The 26249-nt window shown below is 43.5% G+C and overlaps 1 protein-coding gene across 1 annotated transcript in view; it reads left to right on the top strand.

Annotated features, from left to right (window-relative positions):
• The window catches only part of LOC110538167 (protein phosphatase 1 regulatory subunit 1B), a 34739-nt gene extending 8521 nt beyond the window's left edge, over window positions 1-26218 (top strand). Inside the window, exons 2-5 of the mRNA XM_021624804.2 lie at window positions 20030-20113; window positions 20229-20304; window positions 21589-21735; window positions 24326-26218. Of these exons, the coding sequence (XP_021480479.2) occupies window positions 20030-20113; window positions 20229-20304; window positions 21589-21735; window positions 24326-24474 (456 nt within the window). The 3' untranslated portion in view covers window positions 24475-26218. The remainder of the gene's footprint in view (window positions 1-20029; window positions 20114-20228; window positions 20305-21588; window positions 21736-24325) is intronic.
• The last annotated feature ends 31 nt before the right edge of the window (window positions 26219-26249 follow it).

Genomic DNA, 26249 nt, shown 5'->3' with positions numbered 1-26249 from the left:
TAACTCTGAATGCTCGGCTATGAAAAGCCAACGGACGTTTACTCATGCACCCTCTACAACCACTGTGATCATTTAATAATATTTTGGACCCTGCTGGTTATCTATGAACGTTTGAACATCTTGGCCATGTACTGTTATAATCTCAACCAGGCCACCCCTCAGAGCCTGGTTCCTCTCTAGGTTTCTTCCAAGGTTCCTGCCTTTCTAGAGTTTTTCCTAGCCACCGTGCTTCTACATCTGCATTGCTTACTGTTTGTTGTTTTATGCTGGGTTTCTGTATAGCACTTTGTGACATTGGCTGATGCAAAAAGAGCTTTATAAATACATTTGATTGATTGATTGATCCACGGTATAGCACGATTGGAATTTAAAGGCAATGTTCCTGCTGCATATGTCAGCTCAATCGGAAATAACCCTTACATTTCAACCGCACTATACTGCGGATTTTGCACGATGAGGATGGAATCGACCCCTTAGTGTATGTATAAGAAAGGACGAAGGTGAAACAGTGGAACAGTCCTGTGTTTGTATTCGACTGACTGTTGACCGATGGCTAATTAACTGAGCAGTGGGGTAGTGCAGTGGGCAGGTCAGTGAGGATGGGTACTGGGGTAGGTGTGACATCATACTGCCAGTAGCTATAATTACTTCCTGTCTCTTCTGATGTTTGCTGGTTACTCATCGAATCCCAGTGAATGGTGCCTGATATCATCATATATTCTACTGTGACACTGTGACGAGTGTGAGTGGATCTGACAGAGGTGTGACATGATAGAGCTCCCGAGTGGCGCAGCTGTCTAAGGCACTGCATCTCAGTGCAAGATGCGTCACTACAGTTCCTGGTTTGAATCCAGGCTGTATCACATCCGGCCGTGATTGGGAGTCCCATAGGGCGGCGCACAATTGGCAGAGCGTCGCCCGGGTAGGCCGTCATTGTCAATAAGAATTTGTTCTTAACTGACTTGCCTAGTTAACTATAGGTTAAATGACAAATAAAATAGAGCTGTGTAGCTACTGTACTGTATATGATTCTTAGATGTTAGAGAAGCTAGAGAGAAAAGGGCTGAGGTTCCTATAGGTAGGTGTGTTAAGGTTTAAGAAGAGGTACATGGAGACAGTATGGGGATGCTGGTGTTTTATTTATTAGGATCCCCATTAGCCGACATCAATGGCAACAGCTAGTCTTACTGGGGTCCGACACATAACGAAAAATACATTACAGACAAAATACTTTACAATTTATATACATTTAAAAACATGAAACATTAATGGCATCAAACACATCAAAGATGTGGTTTCCATGTGCTTGATGCCATTCCATTGACTCCATTCCAGCCATTATTATGAGCCGTCCTCCCCTCAGCAGTCTCCACTGACATACATGTCAGTACATACACAGGTCGGTCACATGGGGGAGAGGCGTTGTGCCGTGAGGTGTTGCTTTATTTGTTTTTTGAAACCAGGTTTGCTGTTCACTTTCACTATTTAAGATGGGAGTTCCATGCACTCATGGCTCTGAATAATACTGTACATTTCCTTGAATTAGTTCTGGACCTGGGGACTGTGAAAAGACCCCTGGTGGCATGTCTGGTGGGGTAAGTGTGTCACGCCTGCTCCCGCTCCCTCTCTCTGGTACTCGAGGGTGCCAGGCTACCCTTCTTTACACGCACCTGTCACCATCATTACGCGCAGCAGCACTCATTGGACTCGCCTGGGCTCCTTCACATTGTTGATTACCCCCTGTATATCTGCCTGTTCCTCGGTGGTGTTCCCTGTGTCCGCATTAATTGTTGTTATGTGTTCCTGTCCAGACGCTGTTCCTGTTCCGTTTCATGTCTGTCAGCTAATAAACCTTCACTCGCTGTACCTGCTTCTCATCTCCTGTGTCGATCCTTACAAAGTGTGTGTGTCAGTGCTGTGTGTAAGTCGACTATGCAAACCATTTGGAATTTCCAACACATTAATGTTTCTTATGAAAACAAGAAGTGAGGCAGTCTTTCCTCAACTCTTAGCCAAGAGAGATTAGCATGCATAGTATTAACATTAGCCCTCTGACTACAATGAAGAGCAAGACGTGCCGCTCTGGCTATAGGGATACTTTGACCCCCTATTTCAGTTTGTTTACACAAAGTTCCAACCTGCAATCTTCTATCCACATGCAGCCCGCATGTGCTGTACGTCTCTTCCTTCAAACACGATGATCATCAATGTCTCTTGTGTTTCAGTTCTTTTTAGTTCATAAGCTCATATCAGCAGCATTCTGTTCAAGTGGGGTGAGAGATGTTCTTTATTTCTCTGTTATATTTTGTTATCTGTCACCAAAAGAATTTCATTACTTTTCGGTCTGTGCTGAGTTTCCAAACCACGTCAGCACCACCAGGCTTTTGATTTAAACCTTTGATGGTTTTGTTCTTGACAGAAGTGTTGCCGCGTTGCTAATGCCTCTTAATAGAAAAATAATCGCAGTGCACAAAGGGAAGGATTACGTTTCACTTTATTGTGTCATTTCCTTTAGCACTTAGCGCGACCTAAAGGTCCAACCATTTCATTTGTCTGGGCTCTCCCAGGGCCTGACACAGAGAGGAAGGGTGATACCACTGAAGAATTGAATAGAGTGAGTCCTGCTGCCTTAGAGTTCAGGCAGACACAGAGCTGTGATAGCAGAGGGTGAATGAGGCTTTGCAGCTATGTGCTCTTAATCAGAGATGAAGGGGTTAAAGAGAGAGAGGGGGACAGAGATGGAAGTGTGGATTAGAGAGAGAGAGAGAGAGAGAAAATAGTAGCAGATGGGATATTGACCTGCTTGTGGGAGAGAGAGATTTGAATGAGTTGTGTTTGACAGTGTTAGGTTGGATGGCTGGTTAGTCACTCCTCAGTCGTGAGTGCGTGCCTGGTTGCACACGTAAGTATACTTTTAATTGCATAAAAGTTGCCATGCACATATGCAAACACTATTCCCGGTCAGTGTAGCCCATGCATGTCTGTGTGAGGCCGGGCATCCTAATTGTACAGTATATCAATCACTTGTAAATCTATATGCGTTTGAGTTGAATTATGGCCCAATCATTACAGTGAGAGAGACAAGGATGGAATGCCATTTTATGGGACCAAAGTGCTGTGTCCACCTCTATATCTGGGATCTGCCACACACTGGGCTAATGAGATGGGCTAATGTAATGAAGTAGTACCTACCATATACCTGGAGGACAGCCCCCTAGGGTTGACAGGGGAGTATAACATGGTTGGGTGTCTCTCATTGTGTTGTGTTGGCATTACAGGTGCTGGGTGGATATAGTGTCTCCCTTTAGAGATGGTTGGCTGGTATGATGTAGTAGAGCTCTGCTTAGTTTTAGCAGCATTAGCTAGAGAGAGCCTCTCTCTCGCCTACGCAGGGTCCACTGGGGGTCCTCAGATCTAGTTTAGGCTGTTCTACTGATGTCTTTTAATAGGCTGGCCTATCTACGAGGACCGCCTCTGGAGAGCAAACCCACATCAGCCAGATCTGCACCCCACTCAGCAATGCAAGGGGTGCTAACCCTCACACTCTCTCTCTATACACACACACACACACACACACACACACACACACACACACACATATACAGTACCAGTTAAAAGTTTGGACACACCTACTCATTCAAAGGTTTTTATTTATTTTTACTATTTTCTACATTGCAGAATAATAGTGAAGAAACTATGAAATACCAGATATGGAATAATGTAGTAAACAGAAAAGTGTAAAACAGATTATTCAAAGTAGCCACCCTTTGCCTTGATGACAGATTTGCACATTTGGCATTCTCTCAACCAGCTTCACCAGGAATGCTTTTCCAACTGTCTTGAAGGAGGTCCCACATGCTGAGCACTTGTTGGCTGCTTTTCCTTCACTCTGTGATCCAACTCATCCCAAACCATCTCAATTTGGTTGAGGTCGGGTGATTGTGGAGACCAGGTCATCTTGTGCAGCACTCCATCACTGTCCTTCTTGGTCAAATAGCCCTTACACAGCCTGAATGTGTGTTGGGTCATTGTCCCGTTGAAAAACAAATGATAGTTGCACTAAGCTCCATTCTTGTTAACCTCTTGGAACTCCCTCCGGATCCGGAAGAATTGTCATCAACTGACACTAATTAACATAACGCAACAGACAAAAAATATTACTAGAAAATATTTATATTCATGAAACCACAAGTGAAATAAATTGAAACACAGCTTAGCCTTTTGTTAATCACCCTGTCATCTCAGATTTTGAAATTATGCTTTACAGCCAAAGCAAGACAAGCATTTGTGTAAGTTTATCGATAGCATAGCATTATGCCTAGCTAGCAGCAGGCAGCTTGGTCACGAAAATCAGAAAAGCAATCAAATTAAATAGTTTACCTTTTTCACTCACGAGACTCCCAGTTAGACAGCAAATGTTCATTTTGTCCCATAAAGATTATTTTTATAGCCGAAATACCTCCGTTTGTACTTTACTCAACACGTTTGGTTGAGAAATCCACCGGAAACTGCGGTCACGACAACGGCGAAAAATATTCCTATTTTGATCCATAATATCGACAGAAACATGGCAAAGTTTTTTTATAATCAATCCTCAAGGTGTTTTTCAAATATCTATTCGATAATATATTAACCGGGACAGGTGGCTTCTTAGTAGGAAAGAGAGAAACAATGGGCGCATTTGTCTATTACGCACAAAACACAGAGTCTCCAGCTGACCACTGACGCAATGTTGTCGTTCAGGATCATTTTTGAAAATAAAAGCCTGAAACTATGTATTGTGACACTAGACACATTAGGGAAGCCATAGAAAAAGGAAACTGGTTGATATCCCATTCACTGCTCAATAGGGACGCATAGGAACGCAGAGCTTTCTAAATAAGAGTCCCTTCCTGATTGGATTTTTCTCAGGCTTTCGCCTGCAATATCAGTTCTGTTATACTCACAGACAATATTTTTACAGTTTTGGAAACTTTAAAGTTTTCTATCCTAAGCTGTCAATTATATGCATATTCTAGCATCTTGTCCTGACAAAATAGCCCATTTACTTTGGGGACGTTATTTGTCCAAAAATGCACACCAAGACAGTCGTGAAGAGGGCACAACAAAACCTATTCCCCCTCAGGAGACAAAAGATTTATCATGGGTCCTCAGATCCTCAAAAGGTTCTACAGCTGCACCGTTGAGAGCATGGCAACTGCACCGTTGACTGGTATGGCAACTGCTCGGCCTCCGACTGCAAGACACTACAGAGGGTAGTGCGTTTGGAACAGTACATCACTGGGGCGAAGCTTCCTGCTATCCAGGACCTCTATACCAGGCGGTGTCAGAGGAAAGTCCTAAAAATTGTCAGGCTCCAGCCACCCTAGTCATAGACTGTTATCTTTTCTTCTGCACAGCAAGTGGTACTGGAGTACCAAGTCTAGGTCCAAGAGGCTTCTAAACAGCTTCTAACCCCAAGCCATGAGACTACTGAACATCTAATCAAATGGCTACCCAGACTACTGGCATTGCCCCCCCCCCCCCCCCCCCCCTCCTATTTACACTGCTGCTACTCTGTTATCTATGCATAACTCATGTATATATATATATATTACCTTGACTAACCGGTGCCCCTGCACATTGACTCTGTACTGGTATATAGCCTCGCTAATGTTATTTTACTGCGCTCTTTAATTTGTTTGATTTTTCTTAACTGCATTGTTGGGGGCTTGTAAGGAAGCATTTCACTGTTGTATTCGGCACATGTGACAAATACAATTTTATTTTAAATGCATTCCAGGTGACTTCCTCATGAAGCTGGTTGAGAGAATGCCAAGTGTGTGCAAAGCTGTCAAGGCAAAGGATGGCTATTTTGAGGAATCTCACAAACTATTTAGGTTTGTTTAACATTTTTTGGTTACTGCTACATTATGTGTTATTTCATAGTTTAGATGTCTTCACTATTATTCTACAATGTAGAAAATAGTAAAAATAAAGAAACCTTTGAATGAGTAGGTGTCCAAACTTTTGAATGCATTGACACACACACAAGCACAAAATCATGCACACACACACACCAGTCAACCATGGCATATGAATCCTACCTGAGTCATTGTCACACATTGAATGCAGGCGTGAGGAGCAGAGAAGGGTTGTTGTGCCCAGTGCAGGTTTGACTTGGTCCTACCAGCTCAGTATAATCTTCCATACCTCGATGCTACTGATTAAAATACCATCACTGAGTCGACTCACACAGCCCATTAGTGCCAACGGTTTTATAGGAGAACGGAATAGAAACATCCTGTTAAGCGGAGTGACACAGGGAAACCCAAGAGCAGACCCAGATGAGGAAATAGGGATGCATGAACCAAAATATTTGTTACACAGAGAGATATGGAGTGCAGTAATTGCAATGAGAGGATAAATGGTGTCAGGCACGGGAACAGGCACAGCAGAGTAACAGAATCTTGAGTAATAATAAATGGCTAGACTCATGAACTGACTGAGCAGAGTGGAAGTGGCAGGACTGAGTATTTGTAGAGGTCTTGATTATGTAACGAGTTGCAGCTGGTAGGGATCTGCTCTGACTCCAGCACACCTGTCTCCAACCACACAAAGAGGGCGAGAGAGAACAGGGGGAGTAACTGCAGGTCAAGAAGACACCGGATGAACACCAGAGGGCGTAGCAGGAGCAGATGTGACAGTACCCCCCTCCACGGACGACACCTGGCGCACAGCCCGGCTTGTCTTGGTGTGAGGAATGAAAATCCTGGAAGAGGGAGGGATCCAGAATGTGACGACGGGGCACCCAGCAGGGCTCCTCAGGCCCGTATCCCTCCCAGTCCACCAGATGCTGGGAACTGCAGCCCCAACGGCGCACATCCAAAAGCCACCGAATAGCATAGGCAGGATGGTCGTTGATGAGCCGAGGGGGTGGAGGAGCAGCTGCAGGAGTGGACAGGATCAGACTGGTTTAATTAAGGATACATGGAAGGTGGGATGAATTTTGAGAGAGTCTGGGAGTTTCAGATGAACAGCCACAATCAATCTTAAAGGGGCCAATGAATCGGGGAGCTAGTTTTTTGGAAACCACTTTCAAGGGCAAGTACTTAGATGAAAGCCATACCTTTTGACCTGGAGTGTAGACTGGGGCTGAAGCACGTCGACGGTTAGCTTGAGATTGGGTCCTGGTGGAGGCACAAAGGTCAGCCTGGGCCCTCCTCCAGGTGCGACAAAAGCGCATGTGGTCCTGGACTGAGGGCACTGCTACTTCGACCTCTTGGGCAGGGAACAAGAGAGGTTGGTAACTCAGAGCCACACTTAAAGGGAGACATACCTGATGAGGCGTTGATGAGGGTGTTGTGGGCATATTCCACCCAGGGTAGCTGGGAACTCCAGGAGGAAGGGTTAGCCGAATTCACACAGCATGTTTCAGTTTCCAACTCCTGGTTGGCACGCTCGGTCTGGCTGTTGGTCTGGGGGTGATATCCAGGCGAAAGGCTGACCTTAATACCCAGAGCTGTGCAGAAGGCTCTCCATACCTGGGATGTAAACTGGGAACCTCTGTCAGAAACAATGTCACTAGGGATGTCATGCAGCTGCAAAACATGGGATACCAACAGGTCCACAGTCTCCCGGGAGGAAGGAAGCTTGGAGAGGGGAATGAAGTGAGCCACTTTGAGAAAAAAAGTAAATAATAGTTAGGATGACTGAGTTACCATTCGATGGGGGAAGGCCAGTGACTAAGTCCAAAGCTGTATGTGACCAGGGGCGACTGGGTATGGGAAGAGGATGAAGCAGACCAGGTGGAGATTTGGTGGAGGTTTTGTTCCGAGCACGCTCGGAAGTATCTCTCCAAGTATCTCTCCATGGTGGGCCACCAAAATCGCTGACGCAGGAAGGCGACAGTCCGGTTCATGCCAGGGTTACAGGTGAGGTGAGTAGAATGGGCCCATTGAAGATCAGAACGAACTGAATCTGGCACAAACAGAGCCTTACAAGGACCGTTTCTAGGATCCGGCTGGTTCAGCTGAGCCTGACGAACAGGGGACTCAATTTCCCAGGAGACCGCAGCAACGATGCCATAATGTTTCTAGCTCGGAACTTGTGTTTTCTGCGGTGAACTGACGGGAGAGGGCATCAGGCTTGGTATTCTTAGATCCGGGGCGATAAGTGAGTGTGAAGTTGAATCTTCCAAAAAAAAAAACAATGCCCACCTGGCGGTCTGGATGTAGACTAGATTTTTGTGATCCGTCCACACAATGAAGGGAATGACCGAACCCTCTAACCAGTGACGCCACTCCTCAAGAGCCAGCTTAACAACCAGGAGTTCCCGGTTACCCATGTCAATTTCTCTGCAAGTGAGAGCTTGCGGGACAAGAAGGCACAAGGAGGGAGCTTCTGACAAACTGGAGTTCTGGGTAAGGATTGGAGCAGAAGTGAAGCGGTGCTTGAGTTCCAAGAACGCTGCCTCTGCCTCAGGGGACCAGTGGAACGGAGGTCAGTGGTGAGAGGAGCTGCCAAATGCCTGTAGTCACGGATGAATAGTCTATAAAAATTGTCAAACCCCAGGAAACGCTCTAACTGCTTCAGATTACCAGGTACAGGCCACTCTGTGACTGCCCTAACCTTGGCAGGGTCCATTCATAGCTGTCCTTGAGCAATAATGTAACCCAAGAAGGACAGAGGAAACATGAAACTCACATTTCTCTGACCTTAACAGCTTATTCTCCAACATCCTTTGGAGAACGTGTTGCTTGTGAGCCTCAAGGTCCTTCGAAAGAATAAGAATGTAATCAACAAAGACAAAAACAAAACACCCAATGACATCTTTCAGGACATCATTAACAAGGCTCTGAAAAAGAGCAGGGGCGTTAGTGAGATCAAAAGGCATGACCAAATACTCAAAATGTCCAAGTGGTGTGTTGAACGCCGGTTTCCACTTATCCCCTTCACTGATGCGGACAAGGTGGTAGGCATTCCGGAGGTCAAGTTTAGTAAACACTGTGGCCCCATGGAGGTGGCAAAAGCAGCACTGATGAGTGGCAAGGGATACTTGTTCTTGACAGTGATACTGTTCAACCCATGGAAGTCTATGCATGGCCTCAGTGATCTATCCTTTTTCTTGACGAAAAAAAACACAGCACCCACTGGAGAGGAGGCCGGATATGTCCGACAGCCAGGGAGTCCTGGATGTATTCTTCCATGGCTTCTTGCTCGGGGCGAGAGAGGTTATACAACCTGCCACTAGGGAGGGGAGCTCCAGGCTTAAGCTCGATAGCACAGTCGTATGGCCGATGAGGCAGCAGAGATGTTGCTTACTGAATACAGGAGCTAGACCGTGATATTCTAGAGGAACAGAAGACAGGTCTGTGGGTTCTGGAATGGACTGGGGTGCAGACAAGGCAGGAGGAAGGGCAGAATGTAGACAATTAGAATGACAAAATGTACGCCAAGTAGTTAGCCTTCCGGTGGACCAGTCAATCTGTGGATTGCGTAGCTTTAACCATGGATGGCCCAGAGGTGAGTGAGAACAGTCGATTATGTGATAACTGATCTTTTCCTGGTGATTTCCAGAGAGACGCAGGATAACAGGAACAGTAGCTTTCCATTGAGAGCGTTGGCATCCAGAGGTGAAGTGAGCGAAACAGTGTCCAGACCCAACTGATTAACCTCTCTGGGATATGTGGGATGGTAGCGTCCCACTTGGCCAAAACCCAGGGAAAATGCAGAGCTCCAAATTCAAATAAATTCCTATAAAAATCTAACTTTCATGAAATCACACATAAGATACCAAATTAAAGTTACACGTGTTGTGAATCCAGCCAACATGTCAGATATCAAAAAGGCTTTTCGGCGAAAGCAAACGATGCTATTATCTGAGGATAGCACCTCCATAAACAAAAGAGAAAACATTTCAACCCTGCATGCGCGACACAAAACTCAGAAATAAAAATATAAATCATGCCTTACCTTTGACGAGCTTCTTCTGTTAGCACTCCAATATGTCCCATAAACATCACAAATTCTCCTTTTGTTCGATTAATTCCCTCTATATATATACAAATTGTCCATTTATTTGGCGCGTTTGATCCAGAAAAACACTGGTTCCAACTTGTGAAACGTGACTACAAAATATCTCAAAAGTTACCTGTAAACTTTGCCAAAACATTTCAAACTACTTTTGTAATACAACTTTAGGTATTTTAAAAATTATATAATCGATCAAATTGAAGACGGGATGATCTGTGTTCAATACAGGAAGAAAACAAACTGAGGCATGCTTTCTGGTCATGCGCCTCTATCAAACAGTACACATGAAGTTACCCTCGTTCAAGATGGCCGTACTTCTTCATTACACAAAGGAATAACCTCAACCAATTTCTAAAGACTGTTGACATCCAGTGGAAGTGGTAGGAACTGCAAGCAAGTCCCTTGGAAATCTGGATTCCCAATGAAAGCCTATTGAAAAGAGGGTGACCTCAAAAAAATTATCTGAATGGTTTGTCCTCGGGGTTTCGCCTGCTACATAAGTTCTGTTATACTCACAGACATGATTCAAACAGTTTTAGAAACTTCAGAGTGTTTTCTGTCCAAATATACTAATAACATGCATATCTTATCTTTTGGGGATGAGTAACTGGCAGTTGAATTTGGGCATGCTTTTCATCCAAAATTCCAAATGCTGCCCCCTATCCTAGAGAAGTTCGACCCCTCGGTCCAGAAAGCTCTCGTAGGCACCGGAATCAATGAAAGCAGGCAGAGGAAAAGCCTGGCTCTGCCACACAACATTGGCCTCAAGCAGGTGTCTGGGAAATGGGCAGGCGATTTGGCACAATAGTATATCCCCCACTACTGCTGAGCCCCTTCTTTTGCTGGACGCAGGGAACGAGTGGAGACCCGGTGACCAACCTGGCCACAATATAGGCAGCTCCTAGTACTGATACGCCACTGCCTATCGTCTGGAGATTGATGGGTCCGGCCGAGCTGCATGGGTTCAGGATTAGAACATGCCTGGAGATGTGATGCAGTTGGAGAAAGTGAGCAAGGCACTGAAGCAGATGTTATGGGACATGCAACCCTACCTCCCCTCTCCCTCCAACGCTTATGGAGACGGTTGTCAATACAGATAGTGAAAGAAATGAGTTCGTCAAGTCCATCAGGCTCCTCTCTGGACACTAACTCATCCTTGAGGGTCTCAGTGAGTTCGTTCCGGAATGCTCCCTGAAGGGCCTCGTCATTCCAGCCACTCTCTGCAGCGAGGGTGCGGAACTCGCATGTAATTTCAGCCACACTCTGGGAGCCTTGACAAAGGGACAGAAGTTGTTTAGCCTGTTGATGCCAGGAGTTCCTCTGGAGGAACACCCTCCCCTCCGTTCAGCTCAAACGGTGGCGCATGGAACGCAAAAATATTCTTAGAAATATTTAACCTCCACACATTAACAAGTCCAATAGCTCAAATGAAAGATAAACACCTTGTTCATCTACCCAGCATGTCAGATTTTTAAAATGTTTTACGGCGAAAACACACCACACATTTATATTAGACCACCACCGAAACAAAGACAAGCGGCAGCCATTTTGTCCCAGAAAATATAAAATTATAAAAGCAGGATTAAAAAATAAATCGCTCACTAACCTTTTGAAAATCTTCATCAGATGACAGTGATAGGACATGTTACACAGTACATTTTTTTTTTTCAATAATATGCCATATATATCCATAAATGTCCATTTACAATGTACTCATGTTCAGAAATTACTCAAAAATGCCCGCAGGAAATCTAGGTAGCTCGGCAAGATAACGTAAATAGACATCATAAACTTTGGCTAAATATACATGTTCTACATATAGTTAGAAAGATACACTGCTTCTTTATGCAACCGCTGTGTTAGATTTATTTTTAACGTTACAGAAATCGCACACTATTTCATATGCTGAGACAGCGCTCAGTTCCAAGCTACATTTCCACGTAATGTTGGAGTCAACAGAAACACAGATTTAAGCATAAATATTCCCTTACCTTCGATGGTCTTCGTTCAGAATGTTCTGGAAGGGTTCATACTTACCCAATACATCGTTTGGTTTCAAGTCTTGCGTCTTTGTATTAGCTACTGCTAATAACATCAGCTGAAATGCACCCAAAACGTCCTCCGGTCCGGATAAGTTGCGCATCAAAACTTCAAAATTACACATTATATGTCGACTAAACAGGTCAAACTAAGTGCAGAAGCAAGCTTTATGATGTTTTAGACGTGCAAAACAAACTTCAATTCAACCGGGCATCGTTTGCTCTTCCCAGGAGTGCTGGAACAAAGGAATGGCTGTGACCAATTCGCGCCCTAACGCACAGGTTTTTTTCTCGCGACACTTACTCCAATCACTCCTATAGGGCCAATTCTCGAACGATTGAACGCTCTAAAGAAAGAGGACATCTAGTGGAAGAGATGGAAAGTGTCCCCAGATCCATAAGTGGTCGGGAAGGGTGGGGGCCATGACGTCAAAGTTGCTCCAACTTTCATGGCCACAAATACTAGTGAACATTGCACAAGAAATGATCTGCAAGCGCCAAGATTACCATCACTCAGGAGTCAGAAAAAAGCCTCCCAGGACGGAAAAGAGGGACTTGACACTGTTTGTGAGCTCTGGGCGGAGGTTCACAGGCTCTGTGAAAACTCCTTGATGTTCTCCAGCAGTGTTTTCAGGGCTTGGTCATGTTGCTCAGAAGGGTGCCTTGACCAACAAGAAATAGTAGTGGAGTCTGCTGAGTTCATCTCTTGGCCAGATCGTACTGTTAAGCAGAGCGACACAGGGGAACCCAAGAGCAGACCCAGATGAGGAAACAGGGATGAATTAACAAAAATATTTATTGTTGCACAGAGAGGTATGGAGTGCAGATCCGGGGTAGCTCGGATGAGTTGCAGAAAAACCAGATGTGGAGACTAAGGTTGGAGTTGGCTGAGTAGAACAGGGTAAACAGGTCCTGAAGGGAATCCAAGGTAGTGATGGTGAGTAAAATCCAGAGCAAGGTAGTTGGGTGGTGAGATGAGGAACAGGAGCCAGAGCAGTAACTGCAATGAGAGGATAAACGGTGTCAGGTAGGGAAACAGACACAGCAGAGTAACAGGATCTTGAGTAATAATAACTGGCTAGAACCATGAACCGACTGAGCAGAGTTTACGATCTGGCAGAGTGGAAGTGGCAGGACAGTATTTGTAGAGGCCTTGATTATGGAACGAGTTGCAGCTGGTAGGGATCTGCTCTGACTCTAGCCCACCTGTCTCCAACCACATAATCACACAGAGAGCGAGAGAGAGAGTGTACAGGGGGAGTAACTGCAGGTCAAGAAAACACCGGATGAACACCAGAGGGAGTAGCAGGAGCAGATGTGACACATCCAAGGGGAGGTGTGAAAGTCGCATAAATCAAAGTAGGTTCAAAACGCTTTCATTTTCTGTTCACCATCACTACAGCTCTACACACACACACACACACACACACACACACACACACACACACTGCTGCTGAGGGGAGGGTGGCTTATAATAATGTCTAGAATGGAGTCAATGGAGTGGTATCAACCACATGGAAACCATATGTTTGACTTGGTTGATACCATTCCATCGACTCCACTCCAGCTATTATTATGAGCCGTCCTCCCCTCAGCAGCCTCCACTGATGTGCACACACACACACACACACACACACACACACACACACACACACACACACAGACACACACCTACCCTAGATCAGCATGTATCTGACCCACCTTCTGTTGAAATAAGGTCTCCTTTTCATTTAACCTTAGTTTAACCAGGTGAGTCAGTCAAGCACCTTCTTATTGATAATGATGGCCTGGCTCTCTTGAAGCTTAAGAGCTGTAATATTTCCCCTGTGCTTGTAGGCTCTGTGGGGGACAAAGAGTCCCGTGGGGACACATACCGGCTGTAGCCCCACCTGTGGAGCCCATGAGTGGCCCTGTGACAGCTCATCATCAGCCCATGTCTGTGTACCAAATGGCACCCTATTCCAAAATAGTGGACTACCTTTGACCAGGGCCCACTCTGGTGCACTAAATATGGAAAAGGGTGCCATTTGGGATGCATTCCTGCTCTGCATAGCTGCTGAGAGGCCAGAAACAGTGGGACTGATACTTAAGGATACTGAACAATGGCTGCAACTGAGGAGAGTTGGAGAGGGGGGAGAGGGGTGGGAGTGTAAAGTATAACAGGAGTAATCTCACATGCTGTGCCCCAGTATAAAAGCATAAGTGTGAAGGTCACAGATGATCTTATGTAACTACTGAAGTGGGGTGATTGAAAGACTGGAAAATTACAAGTGGCTGTGTGTTATATCATCTGGCCTTTCCCACCGTCATCCACCCTGCTGCCACCGTCACCCAGCCGGATGTGTGTGTGTATGAGAAATGCCAGGTGTGTCTGTGTGTTTGACCCGTACACAGTGCATATTATTCTTTGGAAATGGCATGTGTGCATAATCACTGTGCATTGATGCCTGTCACAATAGCTGTTACTCACCCTGACCCCTCTATGCGTTTATGGCTGTATATACTCACCTTCTCTATAATTGATGGTGACCTTTTCCTGGAAGCAACTTGACGCCATTCATTGGTCCATTACAGGAAGTCATTAATCACTCTAGCAGCCCTAGTATTAATCACTCTAGCAGTCCTAGTAGTCTACAGGTAGTAGTGACGGTGAAGAGGTTTAGGGTTAAACGTCACCGTCTCTCCATTAACACGGGAAGGCCAGTTGTGATGTCAGTAAGAGCTGAGTCACTCTCACACACACTCTGAGGGTCCACACACACACACACACACACACACACACACACACACACACACACACACACACACACACACACACATACATACTGTATGCATCCTTTTATTATACCATAATGACCTCAATTATCCAGCAACACCCTTTCAGCTCTAGGGCAAAAACACATACGCTTGCTCTATCCCCCTGTCTCTCTCGTTCTCTCATTCTCTATCTCTCTCTCTCTCTCTCTCTCTCTGTGTATGCCGCTTGCCTTCTCTACCTTTTTGGGCTCCCTTGACATTTGTTATTTTAATTTATCTTGCTCTGTCTACATCACTGTTCTTTTCTCTCTTCTCTCTCTTCCTCTAAAGAACAGCGACATCTCAGAGCTCACACCAGAGCCATAGGAAGATACCTGTATTGGTACTATGAGAGTCACACCAGAGCCCTAGGAAGATACCTGGATTGGTACTATGAGAGTCACACCAGAGCCCTAGGAAGATACCTTGATTGGTACTATGTATAAGACCACGAAGCATCCCAGTATAGTAGCTGGGACATGGGCCTGGTTAGCATCTGGTCTGCTGTGCTCTGTCTTACCCACTCTTCCACCACTACCTCAGGCAGGCGGGCAGGCAAGGGGGTTGGTTTTACCCAGCAGAGATATCAGGTATGAGCCAGGCTGACCAGCAGCAGCAGCAGCCCCAGCAACAACCAGGTCCTCTCACCATGTCAGTGGAGAGAGATGGAGACGTAGGGGGTCACACAGTGAGGGGGCCCTGCTGGGATGTCTCCCACTGAGGGAGTGGAGAGACGGCATTCAAGCTGAGCTCCATAATGAGATTACAGAACCCGGTGCGCACAGCCCGGTGATGTGGGGAAAGGGGAGAGAGATGGGTGAGAGACAAAGAGGAAAACGATAGGAGAGAGAGGGGGAGGTTGAGAGAGAAGGTTGTAAAGAAACAGACGAGTGGGGTTGAGGATAATGTCATGTCACTGTCAAGGAATGAAGAATGATATGTGGGGTGAACAGGATAAAGGGAGGAGAGGATGAGGTGGAATTGGAAGTAGGGGACGAGAGAGAGTGAGGGATAGAGGGGAAGTGAGGATACATATACAGAACCTTCATGAGGAGATTATGATGTGTTGTGTGGCCCACCAAGCCTGTGCTTTGGCAACAGTAACCTGCTTGCTTCGACGCACAGCTTCCAGACCCAGGATGTTTACCAAATGGAACCCTATTCCCTCTATAGTGTGCTACTTTTGACCAGAGTTTTGACCGGGGCACATGGGGCTCTGGTCAAACGTAGTGCTCTACTGTATGTAGGGAATAGGGTGCCATTTGGGATGAAGACCCTGTCTGCCCTGGTTAACCAGAGGAATGAGATCCACAGGATCGAACACGAACACATCCAGAGAGCAACTTCATGGAAAATAGAGAAGTGCTACTGATGTTGTGTGGCACCATAAACAGAGAGGAGCAAAGGTTCAGGCCAAGGTTGGCTGGTCTAGAGAGAACCCGCTGGTTACAAACGGGTAAAATCAACATTGTTTCTGTCACGTTCTGACCTTAGTTCCTTTGTTTAGTCTTTTGTTTTAGTATGGTCAGGGCGTGAGTTGGGTGGGTTGTCTATGTTAGTTTGTCAATGATTTTCTATTTCTGTATCTGTTGTCTATGTGGAAAATACATTGGATTTGAAAAAAGTCGTCAGCGTAAACTGTTGTTTTGAAGGTGAAATTTCAACCACAGGATTATGTGGTCATGGTAACCAATATTCAACATAGACCAACCGTGTATAAAATATGTTTAATTTGCACCTTTGAAACAACGTCATCTTTAATGTAATATCCACTATAAGATAGAAAGCAGTAGTCCGGGCAGCACCTCCTACTGGAGAGCACCTTAGAGGCTGCTGTAATATGTTCATGGACTTGAAATCACTGGCCACTTTAACCAAGGAACACTAGTCACTTAAATAAAGTTGACATATTTTGCATTACTCATCTTATATGTATATACTGTATTCTATACTTTTCTACTGTATCTTAGTCTATGCCGCTCTGGCGTTGCTCGTCCAAATATTTATACGTTCTTAATTCCATTTTACTTTATATTGGTGTGTATTGTTGTGAAATTGTTAGATATTACTGCACTGTTGGAGCTAGAAACACAAGCATTTCGCTACATCCGCAATAACATCTGGACGTGACCAATAACATTGGATTTGATTTGATCTACAGCTTTCTCGTAGTTCTCCCATCCATAGTTTTAACCAAGCCCAACACTGCTTAGCTTTAATATTTGTCACTGTCTATTACCAATGTGCTAGTAATAAATATGTTAGATTCACTTCTCCATTCAACCAAAAATAAAAGTTAAAGAATAAAGATGAAGTCAAATCAAACTCAATTTCGATTTTTGGTTGAAATTAAAAAGGGAATCCAACATATCAATTGTTAATTAATTTGTAGACAAGCTGGAATTAAAGCCAGGCTCAGTGGCACCGATGGGGCTATCCATACAGAAGATACATCTCCTTAAAAAGTTGATATTTGGTTGCATTGTCTACCAAACACGATTCAACATTACTTTTGTAAGACAGCAAATAGCCTAATGCGAAGGCTATCTTACCAACTAATGTGACAATATTTCTTCAACCTTAAAATGAGTGGCCACATTTTGAGGTTACTGTAACAATAAATGTCTTCTTATGTAGTCATAGAACGCGTGCGTCTATGTTCAGGTTTGCAGGTCTGTGGAAATCTTCACAACTGCTATAATAATCTGCATAGACTCTCAAACAGCATTGATTCCTTGCACCGGATATTTTAATGTAATCTCAACTAACTGCAATCCAGGTCATTTGGTCATGTGGTCAGATCAAACACAGTGATGACACATTCATTTGTTGTAGAAATAAACAAAACATCTAACATTGTATTCCCATTTGAATTTGAATGTGCTTTTAAAATGGTTGAAAGCGCAGTGATCACAAATATAAGTGACAACTAAACCAAATATAAGACATTGTTCTTTTCATTGGAATTTGGTTGTACCTTTTGGGGCCCGGGGACCCCTTTTGTGTTTGCAAATTCATCAGAGACCCGTTCGTAATCAGAACACAACTGGAATGCGTTAACAACAGCCTACAAAAGGTTTTACTATGACGTCTGCAGTACATGGCTGGACGAACCAAGTCCCGGGCCCAGGGAAAGAACATTTCAAATGTTCAGCAGTTTTCAATCTAATTCCCTGTCATTCTACACATGTTGTCATGGGACAGATGTTGTTTTTTTTTTACTGTTGCAGCTCTAAAGCTAATATCCTGCAATTCAACACAGATAGACAACTTTGCAGTTTTAAATGACAGTGCATTTATGTCAAATAAAAACAATTTGGGGGGGGGGGGGGGGGGGGGGGGGAATAGTATTGAATAGAAAAATGTACAATTGGTGGAGTACCGTGGATACCAATAACACTGTGAGTCTCCCAGGCCTATGTTGCCCAGTATTAAGAACATACATTGTAAGCATTTCACTGTTAGTCTACACCTGTTGTTTACGAAGCACGAACATTTTATTTGATTTGACTGGATTGATTCATAATTTTACATTGTGTTCTTTTACATATGTTTAACGTATTCCGCAGATCCTTGGACAAAAGTCATTTCATCTGTTGTTAGTAATATTCCCCCCAAAAAATTATGTAAAAAAAAAAAGAACCTCTGTTTTAGATGTTTAAAAATAATATTGATAACACATTGGGAATTCAACAAACCTTTGGCTGTCTTTCTGAGTGGGTGAAAATAGGTTGGAATCTCATTAATCAACATACTAAATATTACCCAATTGTGTGCCCAGTGAGGAGACTTGTCATGAACTTCTCTGTTTGACTTTCCAGGCTTCCATCCTTATAGTAGTGCACTATTCATCTGACCTGAATGCATGCATCCAAAACAACTTACCACAGTTAGTTTGCAAACTGTTTTCTGCTTGATCTATTTAGACTGTGGGAGACTGTGTTCGCGAGTCAATGCACTGTGAGTGTTGTTGCCAAACCTTCACAGTGGGGTTCTACCTGGAATTAAAACTACAGAACAGAAGGTCCTGTTCTCCTTGACCCTCTCTCTGCATTCCTTCCATGGGCAAATTAATGAACCTTGTACTGTAGCTTAAGAATGCCAGTGTTGACAGAATGAGAGAGCCGTCTGCAGCGTACTGTGAGCACCCAGTTAGAGTGGGTAGCAGGTTACCCATTGGGACAGAGAGTGTACATATAGTCATTTTAGGGAAATCAGTTAAGAACAAATTCTTATATACAATGACAGCCTACTGGGAACAGTGGTTTAACTACCTTGTTCAGGGGCAGAACAACAGAGTTTTCCCTAAGGGGAGTGAGCTCCAGGCTGCCTGCCACTGGTCTAGAGAGGCTGGAGAGAGGAGGGGCAAGAGGTGGGCAAAGAGGGGGAGAGAGGAGGGCAGTAATACCTACTATAGGGCCCTCACTGGATTTTTTTTTTATCAATTAGTCGCAGGTTTTATTTCTACATATTTTTGTTTGCAGACATGCAAACGTGAATTTATGATCACAGACTTGTTTGCTTGAGTGACATAGTTTTGCATCAAACTACTGTTCTGCAGTAAATATCCACAGGCACATGCATATTGATTGGCAAACTATGTTTGTACCATATAATGTATATATCAACCATGTACTAAGTACAATGTATGTAATGACTAAAGTAGAGTTCAGAGTGATACTGATTTCTCCCGGGGGTTTGCTCTGTTAAGTGGGCTAAATCAGGGTCACACAGAGAGTTTATATATATATATATATAAATATATATAGTTGAAATGTGAGTTTGCATCCCAATATTACACTTTACAAACATCACAGAAGACTGAAATATAACAAAACCATTTGACATAGAACCACAGGAGTTTTTGTGGAAAAACCCCCCTGTTTTTTATGAAATTATGAAAAATACTAATAACATTGCACCCATGAGGCCACTAGAGGACGCTTTGGTCAATCGACTGCAGAAAAGGGATCTATGTGACATAATTGGATGTCTTCTGTTCTGATGATCTCTTGTTGACCCCTAAACTCTGACCCCTGGCCTACCCCAACAGTACTCAGACTTGACTTCTTTCCTGGATTCAAATTAGGAGAACTGGACACATTACAAGCGCTGATGAGATGGCTTACACCCAAAAAAACAAATACCCGATTCTCTTCTTCTCTCTCGTGCGTGTCTAGATCCGGCGCCGGCGGCCTACACCTGCAACACTGTTCAGAGTGGCAGACCAGTGTTCCCCTGAGGATGATCAGTCCACCCATCAGGTAACAGAGCGCCCCTTGTGCCTCAGAGGATAACTGCATGTCGCCCTATAGTCATGTGAAGGGTTGCGTTATTTCAAAACTGTAGGCTACATTCAACTTTGTCTTCCTTCCACAGTGGATTGTAGGAGAGAATGGGGTACTCAAGCCCAAGAGAGTCAACCCAAATGTGTATCAGCCACCATCCCTGAAAGGTAAGCGTATAACTGACTGAGTAAGTAGTGTATACATGTCCTCTGTGTGGTGAATTCTCCCTGTGTTGATACTGTGTTTACCTTGCTTTACTGTTCTGTTGCCTCCTGATTATGTTCTTTGTGAAATGGGGGCAGTGGGGTAAGATACACGTGACAAAATAATGAATACAAGTCATGTCAATCAGTTGGAGTATCTTTATAAGAGTAGGTACTATACTGTATACACGTGACAAAATAATGAATACAAGTCATGTCAATCAGTTGGAGTATCTTTATAAGAGTAGGTACTATACTGTATACACGTGACAAAATAATGAATACAAGTCATGTCAATCAGTTGGAGTATCTTTATAAGAGTAGGTACTATACTGTATACACGTGACAAAATAATGAATACAAGTCATGTCAATCAGTTGGAGTATCTTTATAAGAGTAGGTACTATACTGTATACACGTGCAAGAGGGATTTCTTCTATGGAACTATATACACATGTTTTGCTTCTATGCACATATATATAGAGAGAGAGACAGCTGTGAGTCACTGAGTGTGAGTCTGTGCAGCTCTGGATCATCCAGGATTACCAAAGGAGCATATACAGCTGCAGATAGAGACACACACAGACAGACAGACAGACAGACAGACAGTCCGTCCGTCCGTTCGTTCGTTCTAAATGTTGCTTCATACTTGTTGTTTCACGCCGAGCCATAAACATAGAGCATGTGCTAGTAAGACCAGAAAAAATAAATTTGGAGGCTTGTCAGTAGATGTTAATTAAATAATTAAAGGGGGATTACTATATGCGTGTAGAGTGTTATTATAATAACCCAGTCTGTGTTCCTGTATCAGTATTTGATTGTTCATTAGCTGAGAGAGAGAGACACCCCAAGGTGACTTAGACAGAGTGGGATTAAGAGAGAGCAGGATGAGTCAACATTTTTTAGAGAGCAAAAGAACAGAGGACCAGACAGGAGAAATGAAAGGATAAAAACAAATGCAGGAAAGAGTAAAGACGTGTATATATAGGACACACATGTATTATACCAGTCCATTACTACAAAACATGAAAGTGCTGGCTATTCTGCCTTTAAATTTGTCTGTATGTCTGTCTGTCTTGCTGGGTGATTGGCTGGCTGCTTATCTGTCTGTCTGGCATGCATCTGAAAGCCCATATGACACATGGTAACGTTGACAGTGTTGAAGCCTGGTAAACCCAAAACAACCTATCCTTCTCTCCCTTTGTCCCTGTGTGTGTTCCTGTGTATCATGTGTATGTGTGCGTCCAGCCGTCCAGAAGATGGCTGAGGCACACATGCAGAACCTGGGTGTCTACCCCCCCTTGGAAGACCCCTTTGAGGGGGAGGAGTACGACGACTACCCCTGTCATGAGGAGAGGGAGGAGAGGGAGGAGAGATTCCCCACCAAAGCTGCTGGTGAGATAGGGATTTCATACACTGTCAACTAGTAACACACTATATACACTCACTCATATAATCACATTGATGCTTTGACCAATGGTGTAACCGGCTTACATGTTTAGCTGTGTGTATAGCCATTGTTATTCAGTGCCCACTTTTAAGTCAAATGGGATGAACGTGGCACTATGCCATGTTCAAAACAGCAGGGCCTCAGATAAATTCTTCTCTGCGACAAGTAGCAGTGGTATTATATTAGCACATATTAGCATCACTCCACCAAATCTATCAGAGAGCACAGCAGACCTCCCTGTGCCAGTCAGGGGGCCAGAGATGCCTAGCCACGGCTAACAGTCTATCTGCTTTCTCTTTGGCATCAGTACTGATGCTGGGCTACCAGCCCAGATGGCAGAGCTTCCGAGTGAAATCTCTCCTGTAGCATCGTTAAACGCTGTTTCATTGGATATTACTGTCATCGTTTTTCTGTAAATCTGTCGTTTGAAAGCAAAACACGGCTGCAGAGTGGCTGTAGTGTCACACATCACTAGACAGGGACTCTTAAAGATACATTGAAGTAGGGTGTGATTATCCTCACGAGAGCAATTGCCTAATTTGGCCTGCATACACATGCACATTTATACAGAAGACACTTTCATATGTACTGGTATGATTCAGACCTGTATACCATGTTCCACACACATGTACAGTGCCTTGCGAAAGTATTCGGCCCCCTTGAACTTTGCGACCTTTTGCCACATTTGAGGCTTCAAACATAAAGATATAAAACTGTATTTTTTGTGAAGAATCAACAACAAGTGGGACACAACCATGAAGTGGAACAAAATTTTTGGGATATTTCAAACTTTTTTAACAAATCAAAAACTGAAAAATTGGGCGTGCAAAATTATTCAGCCCCCTTAAGTTAATACTTTGTAGCGCCACCTTTTGCTGCGATTACAGCTGTAAGTCGCTTGGGGTATGTCTCTATCAGTTTTGCACATTGAGAGACTGACATTTTTTCCCATTCCTCCTTGCAAAACAGCTCGAGCTCAGTGAGGTTGGATGGAGAGCATTTGTGAACAGCAGTTTTCAGTTCTTTCCACAGATTCTCGATTGGATTCAGGTCTGGACTTTGACTTGGCCATTCTAACACCTGGATATGTTTATTTTTGAACCATTCCATTGTATATTTTGCTTTATGTTTTGGATCATTGTCTTGTTGGAAGACAAATCTCCGTCCCAGTCTCAGGTCTTTTGCAGACTCCATCAGGTTTTCTTCCAGAATGGTCCTGTATTTGGCTCCATCCATCTTCCCATCAATTTTAACCATCTTCCCTGTCCCTGCTGAAGAAAAGCAGGCCCAAACCATGATGCTGCCACCACCATGTTTGACAGTGGGGATGGTGTGTTCAGCTGTGTTGCTTTTACGCCAAACATAACGTTTTGCATTGTTGCCAAAAAGTTCAATTTTGGTTTCATCTGACCAGAGCACCTTCTTCCACATGTTTGGTGTGTCTCCCAGGTGGCTTGTGGCAAACTTTAAACAACACTTTTTATGGATATCTTTAAGAAATGGCTTTCTTCTTGCCGCTCTTCCATAAAGGCCAGATTTGTGCAATATATGACTGATTGTTGTCCTATGGACAGAGTCTCCCACCTCAGCTGTAGATCTCTGCAGTTCATCCAGAGTGATCATGGGCCTCTTGGCTGCATCTCTGATCAGTCTTCTCCTTTTATGAGCTGAAAGTTTAGAGGGACGGCCAGGTCTTGGTAGATTTACAGTGGTCTGATACTCCTTCCATTTCAATATTATCGCTTGCACAGTGCTCCTTGGGATGTTTAAAGCTTGGGAAATATTTTTGTATCCAAATCCGGCTTTAAACTTCTTCACAACAGTATCTCGGATCTGCCTGGTGTTCCTTGTTCTTCATGATGCTCTCTGCGCTTTTAACGGACCTCTGAGACTATCACAGTGCAGGTGCATTTATACGGAGACTTGATTACACACAGGTGGATTGTATTTATCATCATTAGTCATTTAGGTCAACATTGGATCATTCAGAGATCCTCACTGAACTTCTGGAGAGAGTTTGCTGCACTGAAAGTAAAGGGGCTGAATAATTTTGCACGCCCAATTTTTCAGTTTTTGATTTGTTAAAAAAGTTTGAAATATCCAATAAATGTCGTTCCACTTCATGATTGTGCCCCACTTGTTGTTGATTCTTCACAAAAAAATACAGTTTTATATCTTTATGTTTGAAGCCTGAAATGTGGCAAAAGATCGCAAAGTTCAAGGGGGCCGAATACTTTCGCAAGGCACTGTATTTCTACACACACACTCACAGGAGGCACATGTCTGACCATTAAATGACAGGTAGAACCAGATTACCATAGACTAGTTTAGGAGTAGTTATTATGATGTCCCATAAATTGATGAACCTCTTTTCCCTATTGCTGTTTGTTTACCTTCCCTGCATGTCTTTTCTGAAACACCAAAATCCACAAATCTAAGTAGTCATCAAGCTGACTTGTGTAAAAGGTTAGTGGTTTGATTTGAAGGAGACCAGTGTGTGCTGCTGTTCTTTGACATCACCTCTTGTCTCCTTAGACCCCCAAGCGACCAGCACCACAGATCAATCAGAGAAGCCGGATGAAGAGGAAGAGGGGGAAGAGAAAGAAGAGGAGAAAGAGGAGGAAAAGACAGAAGAAAAGACAGAGGAGAAGGCAAAGAAAGTGCGCAAAAGTGTAAAGTTTTAACACTAAACAAAAAAAAGGGAGAGATGGATGGTTGCAGATGTGTGAATGATTGAGTGAATGAATGAGTGGTTTAATGTGTGAACGTGTGAGTGAGAAAGAGAGCTTCTAAGTTTGAATTGTGCATATTCAAATTTAATGAATGAATGACTGAATGAATGTAGGTACTGTTAGCAAATCTGTGAGCAACAAATCTGTACATTGTTCTTGAAGGGGAGAAGGAGAGGGAGAGGGGGGGGGGGAGAGTGTAATAGATATTGCCCTTGTGAAGAGGTGAGGAGTGGCTCCTTAGAACTAATGAGACTAGTGGATAGGGCAAGGTCACCAAGGTAACTGTGACCTTGAGGTCCCTCAATGCAACGCTAGTCTTCTCTTCCATGTCAGGGGAACCATTCATTCACTTCTTAATTTCTAACTACACATGACACTCAAAATAACTGTAAACGGACAAATGCTGATGAACAGCTTCAGTATAGAACACACACACACACACACACACACACACACACACACACACACACACACACAGAGGAGATATCATTAGTCTCTGACTATCGGTCCAGACTATATTCTAAAGCTGCTCCATAACTGTGCAGATATGATAATACAGACTCCTTTTAAATCACAAAGACCTGTATTATGTGTATCAAATTTCACTCTGGCCTAGATTGGATATCTCTGCAGCCTAATCATATTGAGATCTTGTTCTTGGAAGAAGTGAGCAGCTGCTGCCATCTTGTGGCAAGATAGGGGATGTAGAATAACCAGAGAGTATATATCGACATGGATTTACATACAATAAACTGTGCACTGCATAGGCCTTCAGATAATATGCATCTATATAATTGAAATGATCTAGATTTGTAATGCATTTGAAACATTTATTTGTGATGCATTTGAAGTTATTTTTGGTGCCCATCAAAGCTATTTGTGTCAATGATGTACTCTGGGTGTATGTGAGGATGCCATGCTTTTGTAAAAGTAGTCCAATTTAGTTTTTTTTGTGAGAAAAAAACATGTATTAATTTTGTATACAGAATCAGATTTTTATTTTTTGTTTGTTTAAATCATTTCCTGTGTAAAGACCTATTAATCAACTTAGCTGTATATGGTCTCTCTCTGTTGAATAATTGTCACAATGTTTAGTAACCTTTCAGTCATGACTTGGATAACTGTGTTTTTCATATTCTCATGAAAAACAATACAGACAATACAATACATAGTGACTCTCTTTCTCTCTCTCTCTCTTCCTGCTGAAATGGAATGACACATTTGAATATAAAAATATTCACCCTCAGAATGTCATTATCATTGATTACTCATTGATAATGTCAGCCTAATAAACAGTTTTCTTTATTTCCATCACATCTGTTCTCCAACTGCAGGATTGCTTGAGTCAGCGGAATACATTTTGTTGTAGTGTCACAGTTGAATGTCTCAATCTGTACCAACTGTTAATATATAGTAGTTGTTTTGATTCTCTTTTTGTTGGACAAAGTGTTGAGACATATGGCACCTACTCCCTCCATTGTCTGGCTGGAGTGAGCATACTTTCCTTCTCCAAGTCTATCTATCCTCTATGGTCAATAGACGAGTGCCATGGCAAGAATGAACTCTAATCGCACTATTCTTCTTTATTCCACTTTTTGTTTTCGTTATTTTTTCTGTACTTGTTAAAGATGTAGACATTTCAATGTGAGCAACAATAACACTATCTAAATAAACACATTTTTCTGATTTGAAATTACTTTGTGTGTGTGTTCTGGTGTGTGGAACTA

This window comes from Oncorhynchus mykiss, chromosome 12 (assembly GCF_013265735.2).
Source record: "Oncorhynchus mykiss isolate Arlee chromosome 12, USDA_OmykA_1.1, whole genome shotgun sequence".
Lineage (NCBI taxonomy): Eukaryota > Metazoa > Chordata > Actinopteri > Salmoniformes > Salmonidae > Oncorhynchus > Oncorhynchus mykiss.
The sequence above is the reverse complement of the archived record's forward strand: the minus strand, read 5'-3'. Positions and strand labels throughout refer to the sequence as shown.